The 20,208-nt window shown below is 40.7% G+C and overlaps 1 protein-coding gene across 5 annotated transcripts in view; it reads left to right on the plus strand.

Moving 5' to 3' along the window:
• The window catches only part of trim36 (tripartite motif containing 36), a 32,307-nt gene that overhangs the window by 9,467 nt on the left and 2,632 nt on the right, over nt 1-20,208 (plus strand). For 2 of the 5 annotated variants that reach the window (XM_085475642.1, XM_085475643.1), the window contains exons 3-13: nt 23-88; nt 3,839-4,182; nt 5,933-6,079; nt 7,210-7,305; nt 8,699-8,836; nt 8,996-9,111; nt 10,159-10,280; nt 15,600-15,717; nt 15,809-16,014; nt 19,457-19,640; nt 19,858-19,971. In XM_085475642.1, the coding sequence (XP_085331768.1) occupies nt 23-88; nt 3,839-4,182; nt 5,933-6,079; nt 7,210-7,305; nt 8,699-8,836; nt 8,996-9,111; nt 10,159-10,280; nt 15,600-15,717; nt 15,809-16,014; nt 19,457-19,640; nt 19,858-19,971 (1,651 nt within the window). Of the gene's footprint in view, nt 1-22; nt 89-2,864; nt 2,946-3,838; nt 4,183-5,932; nt 6,080-7,209; nt 7,306-8,698; nt 8,837-8,995; nt 9,112-10,158; nt 10,281-15,599; nt 15,718-15,808; nt 16,015-19,456; nt 19,641-19,857; nt 19,972-20,208 lie in introns of all 5 variants that reach the window. The other 3 variants (XM_085475639.1, XM_085475640.1, XM_085475644.1) reach the window with 2 other exon arrangements.

The following is a 20,208-nucleotide window of genomic DNA, read 5'->3' on the forward strand; positions in this document are numbered from 1 at the left end:
CTTCTCTGTTCATTGCTTGCAGCCACTGTGCGAAGGTCGTTTGGAAGTCGAGGTAGACGCGGGCTCCGTGTTTTGAGTTGCTGTAGTAGTGAGTACAGTGTTACTAGAACCCCTGTGAAACCCTAGTTTGGTTCAACCTCTTTTCTACATAGTCTGCATTAGCCCTATTCACACGACCATTCAGACTCACACCAGATATAAAATAGGTTCTTATGAAGAATTTCTGTGATTAATACATAAAGTAGGCTTTTAACTCTGTTAGACACTTAATGACTAATATCTGGTTTAAAAGACCCTTAAAAATATCCACTGAGCATAAAACCTGAGTGTTAAAATGGGTATGAAATGCTCCAACGATGAGTCGGTATGTAAAAGAAAGTAGTGCCTGAGTGAGGGAGGGAGGTAGTGTCCCAGACAGTTTGCTTCGTACCAAAAAGGAATTGAAAGGAGCTCAAATTAGTGAGAATGGGGCAAGGAAGTTTCCTAGGAGTTGAAGTGGAACAAGAATGTGTGTGTGTGTGTGGACTAAGCCTTACATTATTCGCTAAATCATGGTAGCAACTAAAGCAGCTTTATAGGCATGGAGAACTGTAGGTCTCTTAAGTTAAACACACAGTGGGGGAAAAAAAAAGCATACAGTATGTTTGGACTTGCCAAGTTTGTTAACTGTCATTATTTCCTGATATGTTTGCCTTTAATTTGCTCGTTATGCTTGACCTGACAATGAGTGTTCGAGAAACCACTTATGGGAACACAAACCTGTTTGAGCCTACCTCTAATTATTTTAAGCATGATGAATTAAGTGTCAGATTGCCAGCAAAGTAAAACAAGACTAACACAAGCCCTTTTAGTTTAACTAATGAAGTTTATTTAACATGCTCAGTGGATGTTTTTAATCGGGTGCAATTATTTTCTCAGCTTTGAAGCAGAGTCAGCGTCTCTTTCTTGAACACTGAAAAAATAATGTAGTGTCCCCAAAGCCCTTAAAAAACAAACAAACCCAAAAGTACAAAAAAATAATGGGAGTTGACTTGATTTTATTTTATTTTTTCTGGCCTTGGAGAACATGTATTAAGTTAATATTTTACATTTCCATATTGAACAAAGTGTAGTTGTACTAATTAGAGTCCTGTTAATCTGCCTTGGATATCTGCTCATAGAAGTAAATATTTCATAAACTGCAGACTTAACCATTTTTATAGTATACACTCACTGGCCACTTTATTAAGTACACCTTGCTAGTACTGAATTGGACCCATTTTTGCCTTCAGTACTACCTTAATTCTCCATGGCATTCAACAAGGTGCTGGAAACCCTTCTCAGATTTTTGGATCATGTTGACATGATGGTACCATACAGGCTTCACACGCACAACGATCTCCTGTTCAGCCACAGACCAAAGGTTGGATTGGGATCTGGTGACTACAGTGAACTCATCATCATGCTTTGTGATGTGGTGCAATATGATCAAGGGATGGACGTGGTTAGCAGGTTAGCAAAAATACTACTTGGTTTGGTTTTTGGTTTTTTTTTTTTTTGGGTTTTTTTTTTTTTTTTTTTGTTTTTTTTGTTTTACGATGCTCGTTTGGAGCAAAAGTGTGCCAAGCCATTATACCTGTTTTGATATTTGGGCTAAATTATGACCCTACCATGTGGATGTTGCAGATGAAATTGAGACCCATCAGGTCACCCCCACCCCAAGTCTTCTGAGCGTATGTAAGTTGTCTTAGCTGACAGGAGTGGCACGCAGTAGCTATAGTGCTGCTTAAGTTTTAATATAAGATCCAGATATGCTCTTCTGCATACCTTGGTTGTAACAAATTGCGTTATTTGAGTTACCATTGTAACATTATGTTCTCTGTAAACTCTGTTGATAACTTTGTGGGAGAATCCCAGTGGATCAGCAGTTTCTGAAATGCTCAGACCAGACTATCTGGCACCAAAAACCGTTACACTAACACTTAAATCACCTTTCTTCCAAATTCTGATGCTCAGTTTGGACTTCAGCAGATCGTTTTGACCATGTCTTCATACACTAAATGCACTGGATTGCTGCTATTTGCATTAACAAACAGTTAAATAGGTGTACCTCATAAAGTTGCCAGTGAGTTTAAACATCCAGAATGTATCCTGATAATCTGAAGCCTTTTAAGGGGGGGGGGGAAGAAATGGTAGGTTTCTGCATTATACTGTCTAAAGGTCTGGACAGGATGGAAAAAGAAAAGGTCAGTTTTTCTTTGTAATGACTCGTCAGTTTTTGCCTTTGGCTCTGCTCCCTCTGCAGATCCACAAATCAACACACAAACACGCTTTGCTTCAGGCATCTGCTCTGTGGGCCTTGTTTGCTCACACCTTATGTGCTGACCAGAACCTGAGTCAGTGTGCCTGCATGACACGCACGTGCAGTCTTTGCAGGATATAAAGACCTTCAGCACCATTCGTTTAAGTATGAAGGCTTTTCTTTACATTTTTTTTTTCTTTGCCAGACTTGTCATCCACTGACTCTGCTTGTCTTTAATAAGACCATGCCATCTTCATTTCCATCATTAGCCTGAGATTTTCATCGTAACATCATAGCAAAATGTTTAACTTCACCTATGTTAAATAAATTCAGGTAGAAAAAACTGTGGTGAACAAAGCTCTATAGTTTGTGGTCAGTCAGATCTGACCTCGTAGAGGTGCACCATCAGTGTTCACTGATACATCTGAGAACCCAGCATGGCTACACATCACATCAGTGTGTTTGCTGTTCTGCTGCTGCTTTTCCCTCAGCTGCCCCTCCTTACTTTTTTTGCTGAAGTGGTGCTTTCAAATCGTTTTCCTGTGTTTTGCTTACCTGAGGAGTGTTTGATTTAATTTTTTAGGTCCTCGGAAACGGAGCGGAAATGCTGGCTTGCAAACAGAGATAAATCCAGCACTCCTCGCTTCCCCTGTCCCTCAAAAACGTGAAGCAATATATTAATTTTTGCGTGCTCTGACGTCAGTTTGCTGGCTTTAAGTGTGGTGACGATGTTTTGTTTGACAGACCCTGCTTGTGTCTGTGATGTGATCTCGTGTAACAGTGTTGCTGCCTTGTTCTGATGCTGCCGCATCAGTAACAAGCACAATGTTGTGAGACTCTTGAAAGCAATGTCGCTTTAAGAGATGTGCTATGTGAAGTGTTCCTGCATTGAACTGGACATGTCAGTTGCTTGAAATTTTTATTGAAAGCTTATTTTCTTTGTCTTACAGTGCACTTTAGTTAAAATTGCTTGTTTTTTATTTTTGTTTAAATCATGTGGTTTGTTTTTCATCTTTATTTTGCCAATCACCCATTTAAGGGAAATTGAATTATTTCCTTTGTCCAGATCATTGTGAGCACTTAAAATACTCTTCCTTCATGTAGTAAGTGTTGAATGAAATGCATTTCTTATTAAGACTGTGTATAAGCTCCAAGGATGCTGACTTTCCTGCCAAACGTCACTCCTTAACCTGTTCCAGTACCCTTGATGGTCTTTCTTTGTGGACTTTTTTTTTTTCCCCCCTGACAGCTGCTGGGTGTATTGCCCCAATACAGCCATGCCTCAATTGTGCAGCTGTCACTGTGGAAATGAAGCACAAATAGAGACATGCTGAGGCTCTATTTGTGAATTTGCTTTTCAAAACGAATCTATTTGTCTTTAAACTGTGCTGGAACCTCTTGAAAGCTGTTAATTGACTGTAATTAGAAATCAGAGGACATTGTTCTTCACATAATAAAATAGGGCCTCAGGCAAGACTGGAAAATGGGTGTCCCGAGGCTGTGACTCTATATTCCTGACACTCATTTCAGTGCTCTGCCCTCGTTGCTCTCCTCCAGGTTCAATCTCCTCTCCGGGATGGCGCAGAGGATCTGTGACTCCCCGGGTCACCGCCATCCCGTGCCCAGGCTGCCAGCATGACATAGATCTGGGCGAACGCGGCATCAGCATGTTGTTCCGAAACTTCACCCTGGAGAGCATTGTGGAGCGCTACCGGCAGGCTGCCCGCGCAGCCGTCGCCATCATGTGCAACATCTGCAAGCCTCCACAGCAGGAGGCAACAAAGAGCTGCATGGACTGCAAGGCGAGCTACTGTAACGAGTGTTTCAAGCTGCACCACCCCTGGGGCACACCCAAAGCCCAGCACGAGTATGTTGGTCCCACGACGAATTTTAGGCCCAAGGTGAGTGTGGCTCAGTAGCTGTCAGTTTGTTCTCACGAAGTAATAAACGATAAACAAAACAACTTTGAACTATGAACAGTTAACAAGATATGTTATCACAGAGTTAAACATTAAACGGGCGATCGTGGCTCAAGAGTTGGGAGTTCGCCTTGTAATCGGAAGGTTGCCGGTTTGAGCCCCGGCTTGGACAGTCTCGGTCGTTGTGTCCTTGGGCAAGACACTTCACCCGTTGCCTACTGGTGGTGGTCAGAGGGCCCGGTGGCGCCAGTGTCCGGCAGCCTCGCCTCTGTCAGTGCGCCCCAGGGTGGCTGTGGCTACAATGTAGCTTGCCATCACCAGTGTGTGAATGTGTGCGTGTGAATGGGTGGATGACTGGATATGTAAAGCGCTTTGGGGTCCTTAGGGACTAGTAAAGCGCTATATAAATACAGGCCATTTACCATTAGTTGATAGATTTCTGCTTACTTGATTGGCGGTATGAGAGTTGCATGTCATGCATGGTGAATTTTACCAGCTGTGTTGGTTTTCTAATCATTGCTATACAGAAAGTTTGGCTTAAAACTTAACTTTGCTGATCAAACTATATTTAATCACTTTCTGAAGCTCAGAAAGGTCAGTGACGCATGGTGTAACTCAGAAACAGAATCAAATATACTTTACTCTCAGCAGAACTATAAAATTGGTTCCTGTGTCATATACTAGTCAAAAACAGAAGTGCAAGTTTTATCTTTTTTACATGTGAAAACCCAAACAAATTCTGTAATTAGTCTTCAATTCTTGTTGTTTGGTTTTAGTCTGGGGATTGGTAATTTGTTTGCTGAACACAAACTCACGTGATTAAGTGAAGTTGGCCGAGGCCAGGTTATTGCCACGCTGGATGCTGGCATCTGTCCGAGCTGTTGCTGCAGACTTCCATGTCCACGAGAGCACCATCTCTGATCTGCTTGTTCTCAGTGGGAATCTGACTGGACAGAGGACCTAAGATGATGTGCTCCTACCTGTACTTATGCCCTGTGGATGTTTGTTTGTTTTTGTTTTTTTTTGGGGTTTTTCTTTTTTAATAGTGGGACCGTGCCAGAGTAGCATAGACCTTTCTGGATCAGGACATATCTAGAGACTTCCCTGGCTAGCATTTAGACCCCATATGTCTCCTGTTAAATGTGACCTGGACATTCTGGGTTAATGTATTCATCGGAGCAAGCTGCAATCATCCAGGAAAGGGGAACAGTTCCTCAGCAATAGAGCTGGAGTCCTGTTTGGGTCAAGCCAGAGCTTGTTTCAAATGTCTATACATTCCTATTGTGTAGTGTTTGTCTAGAATGTCCATTGGAAACACAAACTTTTCTCTTTTTGGTTTTTGTGTATTTGTTGCATTCCATGTTCATTGAGGAGTAGTGTATCTGCTGTTTTGGCCTCTGATGAGGATCTTGGCATTTGGAGCGCTGATTTGAGTTCTATTTTAAGACCCATCAGGAAATGGTTCATCAAGCTGTCTACCACCTTTTTTTTTTTCTTTTTTTTTTTTAAATGGCTTTAGCTCATCTTCCTGTTTCACTTCATTTGTCAACATTTTATCAACACTGTGTAGCTCTATGCAGTCTAACACAGTGCAGTTTAATGTGTACATGCGTTCTTTGGATTAATTTTAAGTCCTTGTTTTTCAGAGCTTATGTAACTGGGACTTAAGTGGTACTTGTGACAAAGTGAGTCCTCGGGGGCGATAATTTATGTTTTCTCCTTAATCTCGCAGGTTCTCATGTGCCCAGAGCACGAGATGGAGAAGGTGAACATGTACTGTGAGGTCTGCAGGCGTCCCGTGTGTCACTTGTGCAAGCTTGGAGGATCCCATGCTAACCACAAAGTCACCTCCATGGGCAGTGCATACAAGATCCTCAAGGTAACACATTCAGACCTTTCCTTTTTTTTTCTCTTCTCTCCCCCACACAGTCAGTACACTTTAAATTGTATTATTTAAAAACTGGTAATGACTAGGTAAACTGTAGTGAAAGATAAAACGAATGATTTGAGGTTTTGAGAATCCTTTAAGGGCAGATTGTTGTGCAGAAGTTTGGTGCTAGCATAATTGGACTCAAGTAAAAGCCTTTTGTCCACGCTCCCCGTCATCGCTGAAGTATGCAACAAAAGAAGTTCAGAGGCAGCTTTTTTCTGTAGTGGGCCACACACCGACTTGTTCCTGGATTTCATCTCCTCTGCTGTTGTAATATTAATGCTTGACCTGTTCCAGTGCTAGCAAGCACACTGTAGATGTCAGTCACTGTTTGGAAACTTAAACCCAGGCTGGCTAATTGAGTTCAAACTCCTCTTGAGAGCTTTCCCTTTCACCATGATTACCTTTAATTCATTTTAGTGTTTTGTTTAGTTCACGTGGAGACGAAAATGTCATGAGATTGTGTTGGCAGCTGCTGTCACAGCAACCACACACTCCTAAAGCACAATGAGGCTATCAGCAGAATAGGTTTTAATTAAAATGCATTCAATAGTAATTGTTTTGTTGGCCTGAACGTCATCCTGCTTAGAGGGATTTATTTAACAGGGCTTAGCAAGTCGAGGCAGATTTTGTGAAATTCTATATGCTGGTTTTTGTGGATACAAACATATTGGTGTTTAATATTTAATGAGACCATTTGTTCCATGTGATTTTTGTGTGCTCTGCCTTTGAGTTCTTGGGAGGAGTATCAGATGTCCTGATCAGTCCCAGAAACCTATGTCAGTTATAATTTCTTTGAACAGAAGTGCAGCGTCACTGTGTCCGGAGATGTCCATCAGTAATAAACTGATATATTGGACCCCTGTTTTTGATGAACGTCTCAAACTACAAAACCTTTTCTTTTTAAAGTGGTGCCTGTTACGGTTTTCTTTCCCAGAAAATGTATTTTAAGGTTGTGTTATTAGTCTCATGCCTTGTGTATGTGCCAGCAAGTATAAGGCTCTGTGAAGCTCACTGTAAATACTGAAATGCTGCTCACTTTTTCTTTTTTTTTTTTTCTCTCCTTCCTCCCTCCCCAGGAGAAGCTGGCCAAGAGTATCCATTACCTCATCAGCAAAGAGGACCAGGTCAGGACTCAGATTACTGAGCTTGAGGTGCTCATCAATAAGACTGAGGTGAGAGAGCTGACTCATGCTGCTGTATCTCTCAGATCCTTTGATGTTACTGTATGCTCTGCAGACTTTTTTTTTTTTTTTTTTTTTTTTTCCTTAATCATCAGTTGTAGTCAGAGGCAAAAGACCTGATTTGATTTAGTTTAACTTGGACTCGAAAGACCTGGAATTGGGTTATGGTTATTGCATCATCTCTGAGGTTCTTTGACCGTCAAAGTGCACACAAAATGTCCATATCAACAATTCCGACTTTATCATCTTCTGCAAAATCCCTGGACGGTGTTAAATCTATAAGGAGCAGAAGGTGGCTACATGGTGCAGTGGTTGACTCACTCACTTACTTACTTGTTAAAGATGCTGGGAGGAGAGGAGAACAAATTTGGATCCTGGATAAATTGGCAAAGTTGCATCAGGAAGGCCATGTGGTGTAAAATCTGTGCCAAGTCAAACATGTAGATCTGGCCACTGTGGTGACCCAATGAGGAAGCAGCTGAAAGAATCTGTAACTCAGGATGGAATAAAAGGGCCGGTTATCACTATACTGCTTTTTATCACATTTATGAAGGTATTATGAACTTTGTTCACACTTTTAGCATTCCTCTAATCAGTTTGTGCCAATAAAGCTGCTCCTCCTTCTTGAGGAGAAGGAGCAGCTTTATTCTGTCTAAACCTTTTTGAATCTAGTCAAATTGATAATGAGATGGTGCAAAACAAATGCATCTGTTAATTCCCGTTGATAGCTGCAGAAAAGAAATTTTAATACGGCTCAGTAGAAAGCAGCCTGAGTCGAACAGTTACAGTCTTTGTAAGAGTAAGCAGCATCATTGAACAAGCAGTATGCAAACCACACAAACAAGGAAACGCAGGATTTGGTTCCCTCACGCAAGTCGGGGTTTTTAGTGTCTCAGCTGGTTCCTCTTTTACTTTGATGTTGGTCATAGATGGCGAGCGCTCAACATACCCACGCTTTCAGTTTTGTAAAGGGCACTGGGTGTGTGAGCAATAGGTGATTGTTATGCTTTTAATTTTTCATTTTGCAATTGATGCTTCTGTCTCATTGAGTATAAATGGGAGTGACTTTTTTATGTTGTTCAAAACTAAACAGAGGCCTTAATTCATTCATGTTTGCTACTTATGTGTCGAACAATGGCTTAGATGAGATGAGTTTAAAATGTTGAATGTCTGCAGCTGAATTACAATAAAATGAAATGCGTACCGTCAAGGTTCATTCAACAGTCTCGAGTGGAAAAAGTGAGGAATCGATGCCCACTGCTTTGTTTTAAATGATCATAGTGGCAATGACTTGCACTCTGGCTGGCTTAAAGAAATGTCTGCTTATTGCATCTAATGAATACTGTTAGTTTAAGATGATGAGAAACTTGTCTTTTTCTTAAAGGAAAATGGCCAGTTAGCAGAGCGTCAAGCCAACGAGCACTTTGAGCGTCTGTTTGAGACTCTGCAAGAGAGAAAATCTGAGATGCTGAGGTCAATCGAGCAGTCTCGTAACCGTCGCATGGAGCAGCTCAGAGGCCAGGTGAGACTTTGATTTCTCTATCTCATGCGTCATATTTGCATGAAGTCCATAATAAGTACTTTGAACTTTTCTAGATGTTTAAAAACTAGCCTGACTTCTCAAGATGCTGTCACAATTGTAACAAACACTTATAACTGACTTATAAATGGTATTGCCCAGGTGGAAGAGTACCAAGGTATGCTGGAGAACAGTGGGTTGGTGGGCTATGCTCAGGAGGTGCTGAAGGAAACCGATCAATCCTGTTTTGTGCAGACTGCGAAGCAGCTGCATGTCAGGTATGCAAATTGGTGAGATATACATCTATATTTCATCTGTAGAGAGATTCACGTCCCTCAGTAGGTGCACATGGAAAGGTTCAGAAACCAGAAAACTATAATCTTCACTACAGTCATCTGTTTAAAATGATAACATTTAGGATAAAAGTACAATAATAGAAATGATTGATAATGTAACAAAGCTTAGAGATGCAAATGGTGAGCAGTAAAAGCTGCCCGTATATAATCATCTGTATTATTCGTGAGGAAAGCTGCACTTTTGTGAAGGAATAGTTGAGCAGTGCACTTAAAGCAAATATGAGCTACAGAATTATGACGTTAAATACTGTCAAAGTGACAATTTATGAATAAAGTAACCAAGTATACATTCATTTTAAAAAATGAAGCTAAATATGATTGTTAGGGCTGTCCAACGATTACAATATTGAGTCGCATGACTGTGCATAGTTAATTAATCGCAAAAACTACAAATAACTTTAGCCTTTAGAGTTTGAAATCTGAACTGAATCATTAGTTTTTATTATTCTCTGGATGCCATAAGCAGGATTTTGTCTGTTAGATTTGGTTTATTTTTGTGCTGCATTCAATCAGATTAAATGTTTGACTAAAATGTGTCACAAAGCCACGTGTTACTGAACCACAGGTTACCAAACTCAAGGACAGTTTAAAGAAGACTTGTGCCACAGTGCCAAGTCAGTGCTGTGTATCTCAGTATCCTCTCCTTTAAGCTCACTAATTGATCTCCTTGAGCAGCTTTTGTAAGCTAGAACCTTTTTCTCTTACAGTCATGATAGGATGGTTTGTCCAGTTTACTCTTGACAAAGATTAAGCCTTTAATCCTTCATTGTGCTTATGAGAGACTGTATTAAAAATAGCCAGATGACCCCAGAGTACAGGACTGATTGAAAATACATTAGGGCAATGGAGGCACTCTGTCTGCTGTGAATAGTGTTGCTGTTTTGTGTCCTTACAGAAGTCTATAATTAAAAATCTTACCTTAATGATGAGGGTTTTTTATTTTATTTTTTTATTATTATTATGTTTTAGGATCCAGAAAGCCACAGAGTCTCTGAGGACCTTTCACCCTGCAGCTGACCCCTGCTTTGATGAGTTTGTCCTGGACACATCCAGAGAAGAAATGCTGCTTAAAGAGATGTGCTTTGGTGGAGGTAAATGATTTCAGAGTAAAGGCAACACTTGGGTTGGCAGAAATGTCATTTATTGAATCATTTCTGACTTAAACCCTGTTTCAGTTGACTTTGATGCACTAAAAGGTGAATCTGTTTACAGGATGGTTTGCAAATATTGTTTTCAGGGGTTTGGTGTGCTCAGTCAAACTCATTTCTGGAAAAACGGTGGTAAACAGCGAGCTTCTTTATCGTGCTCAGCTGGAAAAAGTGATCCCATCAGTTCATGAAAGAAAACATGGTGACATTTATGCTTCTATTCATCTGTGAGCATGAAGACCGGCTTTGTTTGTGGCTCGTCCAGATCATGACAAAATGTGGCAATATGATGTAGAGCCCTGCTGTTGTATTTCCTTACAAATCAAGTTGGTTAAAACTTGAATAAGTTATTTTTTGTTGTTGCATGCAGAGCCATTCAAACTGTGCTATGCTAAGAGGTCAGAGGTCATTTGTAGGCAACCAAAATGAGAGCCGTGACTACACAGATTGTGGATGTTGGTGGTTTGTTCTGGTCTGCTGATTTATAAAGGCGTTTACTCTGTCAGAAAGCTGCTCAGGTAGAAGTTTCCCAGGGCTGAGAATATATATGCTTTCTTCAACCTGCATTATTCTGACCTATTTCAGGTTTGTCTTCCCACAGCCTCAAAATAATGAGCAAACAGTAAGTCATAGCAGACTGATCTCAAAGCAAGACCATAAAGCGCTCAAACAAAAAATGTCTTAAATATCTGATCAAGGTACGTAACTGTTCATTATCTAACAAGCTATGTGTACTTAACCTCTCTATATTGATTTGACAGATTTGTTTTTAAATCTGTTCACCCGTTTTGAGACTCAAAGGTCTGTGAAGGAGTGACCTGGATTATTTAAAGTGCATCCAGGTTATTGTGCAGGTTGCAAAAATGTCCTGCTAAGGAACTGCAAGTCATCACAAGCTCACTGAAAGGCCGGTCAGAGGCAACGCTAGAACCTTAAAAGATGATGCTCTTTGACATTTATCTGACACACAATATGTGAAGAAAAACTGGAGAAGCTACTCCGGCCTCAACTGCTACATCGAATCGCACTCCAAACTCAAATTCTGGTTCAACCCCATACGTTTCAGTCAGTCGTCCTAATTTATACAATTTACATCAGTATATCCAGAGATTTGAAAAAGCAAAGGGGACATCTTTGGCTTCAATGCCTCCCTCGAACTGTCACTAAAACTGAAGGAATGGAAAAGTGACACGGGTGTCACCTAGGAACCCAGTCTCCTGTTTATAAGAAGGCCCAGCTCCAGGCATTTGGCTCCAATCATAGACATGCCCAGGGAGACTAGTTGTATAATTGAAACAGCCTGTGTATCTGAGCAGTAAATGGTTAATAGACTGGTACTTGTATAACACTGTTTTACTCGTACTGAAGACTAGAAGCACTGCAAACTTGCATTCTTTCGAATGACCTCTGGTTGGGCAGAAAAAGTACTTCATACGCTGCAGGAAGGAGCGCTTTCGCAGATCATTCATCCCAACAGCAGTTACTCTATAACTCCTCAATCACAATGTCATAAGTCACTGGACATTGTGGAGATCCACAGTCACCACTTCATGCATAATGGACCTTCTATGTGTCTGGACATGTGCAGGTATATTTAGTGTGTAAGTGTGTGTACATGTCTGTACTTATACATATCAAATCACTTTTATTGTCACATCACATGTGCAGGTACATTGGTACAGCACGTGAGTGAAATTCTTGTGTGCGAGCTTCACAAGCAACAGAGTTGTGCAAAATACAATAATGTAAACAAGCAAAATACAAGAATGGCTACATCTGAAACTAATAAATATATGTACAATATATAATAGTATATGCATTTCTGGATGTGTATACTAAATATTTTTCTGTGTGTGTGTACACATATTTTACAAATTAGAGTAAACAATAAATAAAATATATAAAATAAAATATACAGAGTGAGACATGTGCAAAACAGTGGCATTACTGTACAATATCTATGACTTCCATAGGAATAGTAGTGGTAGAATAGTTAACTTTATAGTTTGTCTTGCATATTTCCACAACCATATCCATAATCACATACTGGAGTGTGTGTGGTGCATTATCTTACTTATTTTATATTTATTGGTATTTTATTTGTATGTTCCTTCTATCTATACCTGAGCTGAGTTAATGCAAAAATTTCCCCACTGTGGGATCAATAAAGTCTTGTCTTATACCTGATTTCTCAGAAACATACTTAATAGTTTTTGTATGCATATAATCATCTCTGGTTCTGTCAACTTTACAACTAGCCACATTTTATTTATTTAAAAGGAGAGAAAAAAAAAAAGCAGCCATCAAAGTGCTCAGACTGCACAGACCAATAGCTGTCGTCATGGTAGCCAGCTCAGACGTTGTCTGACTTTCCTTAATAATCAAATTGGAGTTCAACACAGCCATGTTGTGACTCATGCTTTGACATTTGGCTCTGTTTGGGAGAGGCTCATTCCTCATGCGCTTTACTTTCTTTAATCTAACTTGACAACTTAATACGTATTAGTGACTGAGAGAAGGTGGTACTGATATTCTCCACCGCATATAGTGATGGTTAGTTGTGACAGGACTTTCAGTCATAGTTATGCAGTGACACTTGATTGGTGTTTGAGGCCATCCTGAAAACTGATAGCAGTTATTTGACAAGCTGCTTCGGTGGCAGTAAAGGCTTTAGCTCTGTCAGATGTTCTTTCAGACAAAGCGCTAGATGGTAAATATCGAGGGATTGAATGTTGATATTTATAGACAGCACTGAGGCCTCTCGGTGCTGTTCAGTGAAACGGCAACCGAACATTATTATTTAGTGCAACTAAATAGCTGGCATTTGTTCCAGTGACCGTTGGTGACATGAATTTGTGATTATGGGCTTTTGTTACTGCACTGAAGAGCAGCCCCGCTCGGTTTGTTGAAAATCAGTGATGTGAGACGTCTCAAAGGCTACCGCTGGCTCGGTGTAGACACTGAAGGAAAATGGTCTGTTTTTCTGTGACTCACGAAGAACGGTTGGATAACGATCTAGTTATTATCTCCTCTATAATCTGATTACAGGCCATCTTTAATTTACTGTGGTTAAAAACGATGGATACATAAAAATGTGTAGGAAAAGCTTTCTGTACAAAGGCCACAAGAGCAGAGAGCTGTGGATTCTGTTTTTTACAGGAGTAAAGGGGGGGAAGGTAATGCTGCTGGAAAACCTTTTTCTTTTTGAATAGTCAATGAAGCTGTTTAAAGACTTAAGCGAGTTTATATTTTTAAAGAAGTTACTTGCTTAGTCCTCGGCTTGATTTAAAAACGTCCTTTAAATTTCAGATTTGACTTTCTTTGTATAAAGTGTTGCCTGTGTAGCAGTGATGCATTTTCTTTTTTAGAAAAGTGCTGCATGCAGCAGTTTGGCGGCAGCCTTTTAATCTAAAGGCCTGCAGGAGCCAGCTTAGTCCAAGCCTATGAGATAATAAGCTGTGAGTGCGCCTGTATACTGCAGTAATTACATTTAAGGAGGTTTAAAAATGACTGCATTATTGGTGGATCCTCTCCTTCATCCTTGTACTGTACTTGACTGCGTTTTTAAAAACTTGAGACTGACAAGTGTTTTTTGTTCAGTGCTTGTGTCTTGTCCATGTTTTCTAGTGCACTCGTCATCCTTTGGATAACGATGCGTTTGTGCTCACTCCTTTTAACCCAGCTATGGCCATACTGTGGCGTATGAACCCCCCCAAAGGAAAAAAAGCTCTGCTTAAGAGGATGTGAAAGACTGCTTTGTCTCAAGTGTAAATGCCCGTTTGTGGTCAGCTTCAAACTGGAGTTTCTGCTAAACATCAGACTATGATCAGAGGTCTCAACATTTCATGTCTCTTAAAGGATGTTTTTCATGTCAAAGCTTAAAGATTTTGAAGTGGGAGCTGTTGAAAGTCCAGTGCAGGGAGCAGGGGAATGATAAAGAATATGAGTCGGAGCAGCTCCCTGCAGTGTAAGCTGTAATGTACATGATCAATAGTGTTTCTTCCGAATCACTGAACGAGGGCTTCCTGCTGAGTCGGATGGCTGACTGCCCCGTTTGGTCCTCACTTGTTTGAACAGGTGAAAACATAAAATTTTATTTGTCAGGGTAGCAGATGGCTTTGATTTTTAAAAAAAAAAAAGAGGGCCTGTGGTGGTTACTCTTTACTTTCCCTAGTTAATGCTAATCTACATTAAGAATGCTTAATACATTGTGCTTTAAGATTACACAAGCTCATAAAGGAGAGCTGCCTGGGAGAAGTAAATTGGGGACTCGGGATTAGCAAAGTGACTTTGAAAGCTTAACAGCAGTGGTGACACTGGTCAGTGAGGGGGATCTACTATTGTGGGGAAAAGATGACAAAAATGGGAAGGATTGAAAACTAGAAGGGGGAAAAAATATAACCAAAGGGATGAGGGGAACTCTCACTGGGAGGATGATGGAAGTATACAGAGAAATGCTTTGATCTTGGAGAGGAGCTGTGACCTACATGGATGCAGTAATTTGTTTCTGGAGGAAATAAATTAGCTGAGGAGTGTAACTGAGGGAATCCTTCAAGGGGTTTGTCCTCTAGCATAAGCCAGAGGCAGTATATATGTAGGTGAATGTAAAGCCATGGAGAGATGGGTTAACAACACAAGCAGGAAATTGAAATGACTGTTGAGAAAATGGATGGGGGAAAAACAAAGTGCAGTAAGGGAAAGAAGCTGAGTTGGGTGTAAGTGCATTTCCTGGCTGTGAGTCTGGGAAAAACTCTTAAGCTTCATTATGCAAGATAGTCCATTGTCCTGAGTGGATAGTCTTGATCCCGACAAAGCTAATCTTAGCTATACTTGCATTGCTTCATTTGCTTAAGCCCAAGCTATGTAGCTGAAATACAGGGCTCAGCGTGACTAGAATGAAAGTAATTTGGCTGCTATTGCTGTGTATTTTTATTTTCTTAAATTCATATGCGTCTTTCATCTCTTTAGGTGACTGTAAGTTGCTGTTATCTAAATAAAATTGAATGGTCTGTCTTGCAAATCCTAAATCTTCCAGAACTACAGTCTGCCATGTGAGATTTGTTTTTAAATTTGGACAAAACAAGCTCTTCCCCAGATTTGTCATTGTTTTGAAAATCTTCATAACAGATGTTAAATGCTATATTTTACAGGCTTTCCTGGTTGCAGTTTGTTTACTTGTTGTTTGGCCTTAGTTGTTGTTTCACCTGATTATACTGACTGGTTCCTTTGCTCTATTCTTTACACTTTCTTCCTCTTCTCCAGTTCCAGACCCACCTCTGATTGACCTGTCCAATAGCAGAGTCTATAATGAGGCCTCAATCTGCTGGAGGCTCTCTGATGACCACCTACCTACTGATCACCACATGCTTGAGTACCGCAGGTGAGTGCAAGCATGACTTTGGGAGTAGAGGGATGTGTAGCGCCACGGATGAGTTGCAGATACTTGAAGGAGAAATATAATTTTTCTCCAGACTTGGAGGCCCAGGCCAGTCCCCATCCCAGGAAGATGGTGAGGACAATGGTGTCTGGAGGGCCACAGACAGAGTGTACGGCCCCAGCACCGTGGTGTGTGACCTGGAGCCTGACAGTCTGTACTCCTTCAGAGTACGAAGCTGCAGGAACTCCATGTTCAGCCCCTACAGTCCTGAGGTCACCTTCCACACGCCACCTGCACCCGGTAAGCCTGAGACGCATGATTTATTCCAATTAGTTAAAAATTAGTTGCATTTCCCCTTCAATCCTGTGTTGGTTCTTCTGCTGGAGACGGAAGAGTAAAAGTGTTAAAGAATGTGGTGACTTACTCAATTCAAGCTGTTGTTTGTTGTTGATGCCGAGCTCATTAATGACTTGCCACGCTGACTACTGGAGGACCAACCCCTGTTATTGGGCCTCTTTCTGGCAGCAGCTAAGCTTTTTCTATCCCCTCTAGTTCTCAAAGCACGTCTGTGCTGAATGCTGTGCTCGACTTTAGGGAGATTATAAAATGATGGATGCTCCACTGTTTTTAAAACATTTTTGAATTTCCTTACAGCATGCAGGATGGAGGTAATGAAGCAGAGTGGTGGTGCAGTTTATCACCATAGTAATGGCTTTTGTTTCAGATTGCTGAAACCAATATAGCTTTTGTCTGTGTGCGTGGGAGTGGATGGCATGTCAGCTTGGAGAAGAAACCTGCAGTTGCATCTGTTGCTGGCATTCTTAAGCTTTCCTCAAAGATGCAAGGTGGAATTCATTAAAAAGGATTATCATTTCCAGCCATCTGCTGGGCTTGAATTCAAATGGAGCCTTCCCAGTAAGGGACTGTATCACTTTGATTTACATCCTGCTTGGAAGGTGTTAGTCTCCTCACTTTGGGCTGTTTTCTCTGGGTGTATGCTATAATTTCAGGAGGTTTGCAGAGCCTTTTTTGTAATGAGTCATCCTTAAAATCTGATAATCTCCAGGCTCCACCACTCCGTCATGCCAGGAGCCTGTATCAAAATCAGCTGTAAACATGTTGCATCCCCCTGTGATCTGATAGGCCTGCGTTTTGATTTGCGGATAAGTGTTGTTATTTGTGGTGTTTTGTTGTGCGATCGGAGCGTCCACATTCCTGTGCTGTCTGGTTCGTGTGAGTCTGAATGGATGGACTCTGTGTGCGTCAGTAATGAGGTGGAATTTCAAGCAAGGGAGGCAAAAATGCAAAAGACAAAACCTACACCCTTGTAGCTCCTGCAAGGAGCTGTTTATGATGTAACAGCTTCAGTTTAAGACAGCCTGATGTTCCTATGAGATGCTAACACTCTGCCCCCAGCCAAGCAGGTGACTGACATGTCAAACATTGACATGTCAGTCACCTACTTGGCTTGGCTTAAACTTTGCCTGTTCTAAGTGCTCATAAGTTGATATTTACATGAATTTGATTTAAAATGATTATTAAAAAATGGTTACCTGGAAACTAATTTCAAGCTGCATAAATTGTATGAGCTATCGTTTCTTTAAAGATTTAATAAATGGATGGTAGCATCCATGTTTTATTAGGAATTTTGAATAATGCTTCCATCCAGTGTTGTTCCTATTTGCCCCCTGGCTGTGGCAAGAAAAATGCAGACGGGCCTGTCGGACATCTAGCTTCAGGAGCAAAAGCATAAAATATCTGTAAACCAATGACATGATTGTTGTTCTTAGCAAACCTGACTTGTCAGTATTTTTTACCTGGTTACTCATCAGTGTTGCATCATATTTTTAAAGGATGAGCCATTGACACCAGTTACAGAACCTGTTTATTAATAAAAATTTACTTATGTTGATTTATGATTCAACTGTTTAGTGAGATCAGGGAAACCTTAGACCCACTGATACCCAGATCGATAACAAACATAATAATTGGTCATTGATTGGAAGTAGTAGAAATAAGTTTTTACATTTTTACTTAACTGAGTTTTCTAATTAAATCGACTTGGGGAAAAATAAGAAATCCAGTCTGAGACATGGGTTCTTGCACCTGCCTTATGTATCGAGGGAGTTGCAGCTGTTATGTTCTGCAATATTTCCTCCGTATCTTCCACTAAAACTGTACTTAATGAGGACAGCACAAACTGTTTCTTTAGAAATGGTATGGACAAGCACAAAGCATATTGGCCCTTTTTTTTTTTTTTTTCTTTTTTTTTTTTTCCCCCCCTCCCCATTATGGGGTGCTGCATTCTTTAGGGCTGGAAGAACAGATGGTGGTTTCAGAATCTGGGTTAGAGAAGGTGTGGAGGAGGGGGGGGGGAGGATTTGTACTAATGGTTAAAGATGACCATTTATGTCAGACAAATTCCTCAAACCCCCCCCCCCCCCCCCCCCCCACAGCCTTATACTTCTGCATGATGTCACATTCATTGTTGACGTTACAGTACAAATAGTTGCTGAGGACTTGTAATACCGCAGTCAAATTTAACAGATGGTCTCCTGATGCTTCTGACTCATGCATCCAATGTCTGGAGGGAAAAGTCACCCTGTGTCACTGTGTATGTGGAATCAGTAGTTCAAATAATGTCAGATGTAAATATCTGATATTGTGTGTGTGTGTGTGTGTGTGTGTATAGTCTACAGACTGTCTTTAGTTTTTAACCCCTCAGCCATTAAAGGCTATGGTATTGCAGTCGGTGGATGGGTGGGAAACATGGACACTCAGGTTTGTGAATGCGATAACTTGAAAATGAAGCGACACAGAACCTTTTATAAGTTGATACCGTGGGCATTTCTATTGCGAGTCTTGGACAAATCTGCATCTCAGTGAACTTGAGGCTAAGGTCAGATGTTTAGAATCTGAAAGTTTAGTGAATGCGATAACTAGACAAGGATTTCACCTAGGGGTTTGAACTTTTGGTGTATAACCCTTTAGTGGAATTTCTTGGATGTCAGGGTGCACAGAGAATATTGAATTCTTTATATAAAATCTAAAGAATGGAAACAGCTCAGGTCACTTTGCATACATATTTCAACATCAGCGATACAAAGTTTATCATACTTGAAAATGGGAATCTACCAGCTTGTGTGCAATATTTGAAACAAATGCAAAGCTAAATAAGACTGCATAAAACTCCTGTCTCGTTGTCTTTTCACACGTTGGGTTAGCTTATACAAACATGATCATCATGCCCTAGTTGTTTAAAGGACTTCCCTAGACGCATGCTAATTAACTAGGTTTTCCCCAGTGTAGGCCTCAGATTGGAGAGAATGGCTGAGTGAACCGGCATAATCATGTTAGCTTGTATGTATCCTGGTGCATGGTAATCATGGCCTTTGGCCTTCAGACTATTTATAGAATACATTTGCAGCCAGATGAGAAATATAGGACATGGTTTCATTAGACTTCTCTGTCATGGTGTTATGATGATGGTGGTACTTGTAGTTCTTTATGTACATTTTAAGATTGTATTATAGCACCCTCTTGTGTCAGTCTTTGTCACTTACCCAGTAACAGAATAGAGAAAATATTCCCTTTTACGTGAGCTAAATGCTCAATAAGGACTCTTCTTCTGAAACTGGGTCTGTTTGTCCCATTCATATTTCTGATTTCCATGTACTCCTCTTTGTTCACCCTTTTTATGTCCCGCTTATCTAATTCTTCTATTCTGTCTTTTTGCATGCAGTGTTTGGTTTCCTGTTCAGTGACAAGTGTGGATTCAGCACGGAGAGGCTCATTCTAAATAAGAGACGGGATACTGTGGAGAGCGTAGCCGGCATGGCCTTCCTGCTCGCAGCCGAACGTGTGCAGACAGGCAGCTACATTGGACTAGATTACATAATTGGGGACACGGGCATCTCTCAGGGAAGGTATGCAAAACACAAACAACCAACACTGGGACTTGATACAAAAATCTCACTGAGCAGTAGATTTTGTTTCGTCAGTGCAAAGTAGGTTTAATTGCAAAATCTTCTGCCAGTTCCCAGGTTTGGTACAAATGAGCCCATTAGTGAATGAATGGGCAAACTGGTCATCATAACCTCCTCTTTCTGAGGTGAAAAAATTGCATTTTTATTTTTTTTGCAGACATTACTGGGCCTTTAAGGTGGAACCATACTCCTACATGGTTAAAGTTGGCGTGGCCTCCGACACAAAGCTGATTGAATGGTTTCACAATCCGAGAGATACAAGCAGCCCAAGGTATGTGCAGCCATATCCCCCCCCCCCCCCTTATGTTTCTATAATCTATAGGCATGTGGTCTACAGGTGACAAATCTAACCATAACAAATGCAGTATAGCGCCAAGTGTATTTGAGCCATACCTAATCCTGTGACGCAAGAGAACCAGTATAAACTCTTAAAGAGCTTATTGAGACGAAGCTTGGCCTTTTCAGCAAATTAGCCCATGTAAAGGAGAACATTACATAATGCAAATAA

The sequence above is a fragment of the Copadichromis virginalis genome, linkage group LG12, assembly GCF_057382275.1.
Source record: "Copadichromis virginalis isolate Kocher_CV1m ecotype Utaka linkage group LG12, C_Virginalis_male_GT1.1, whole genome shotgun sequence".
NCBI classification, from domain to species: Eukaryota; Metazoa; Chordata; class Actinopteri; order Cichliformes; family Cichlidae; genus Copadichromis; species Copadichromis virginalis.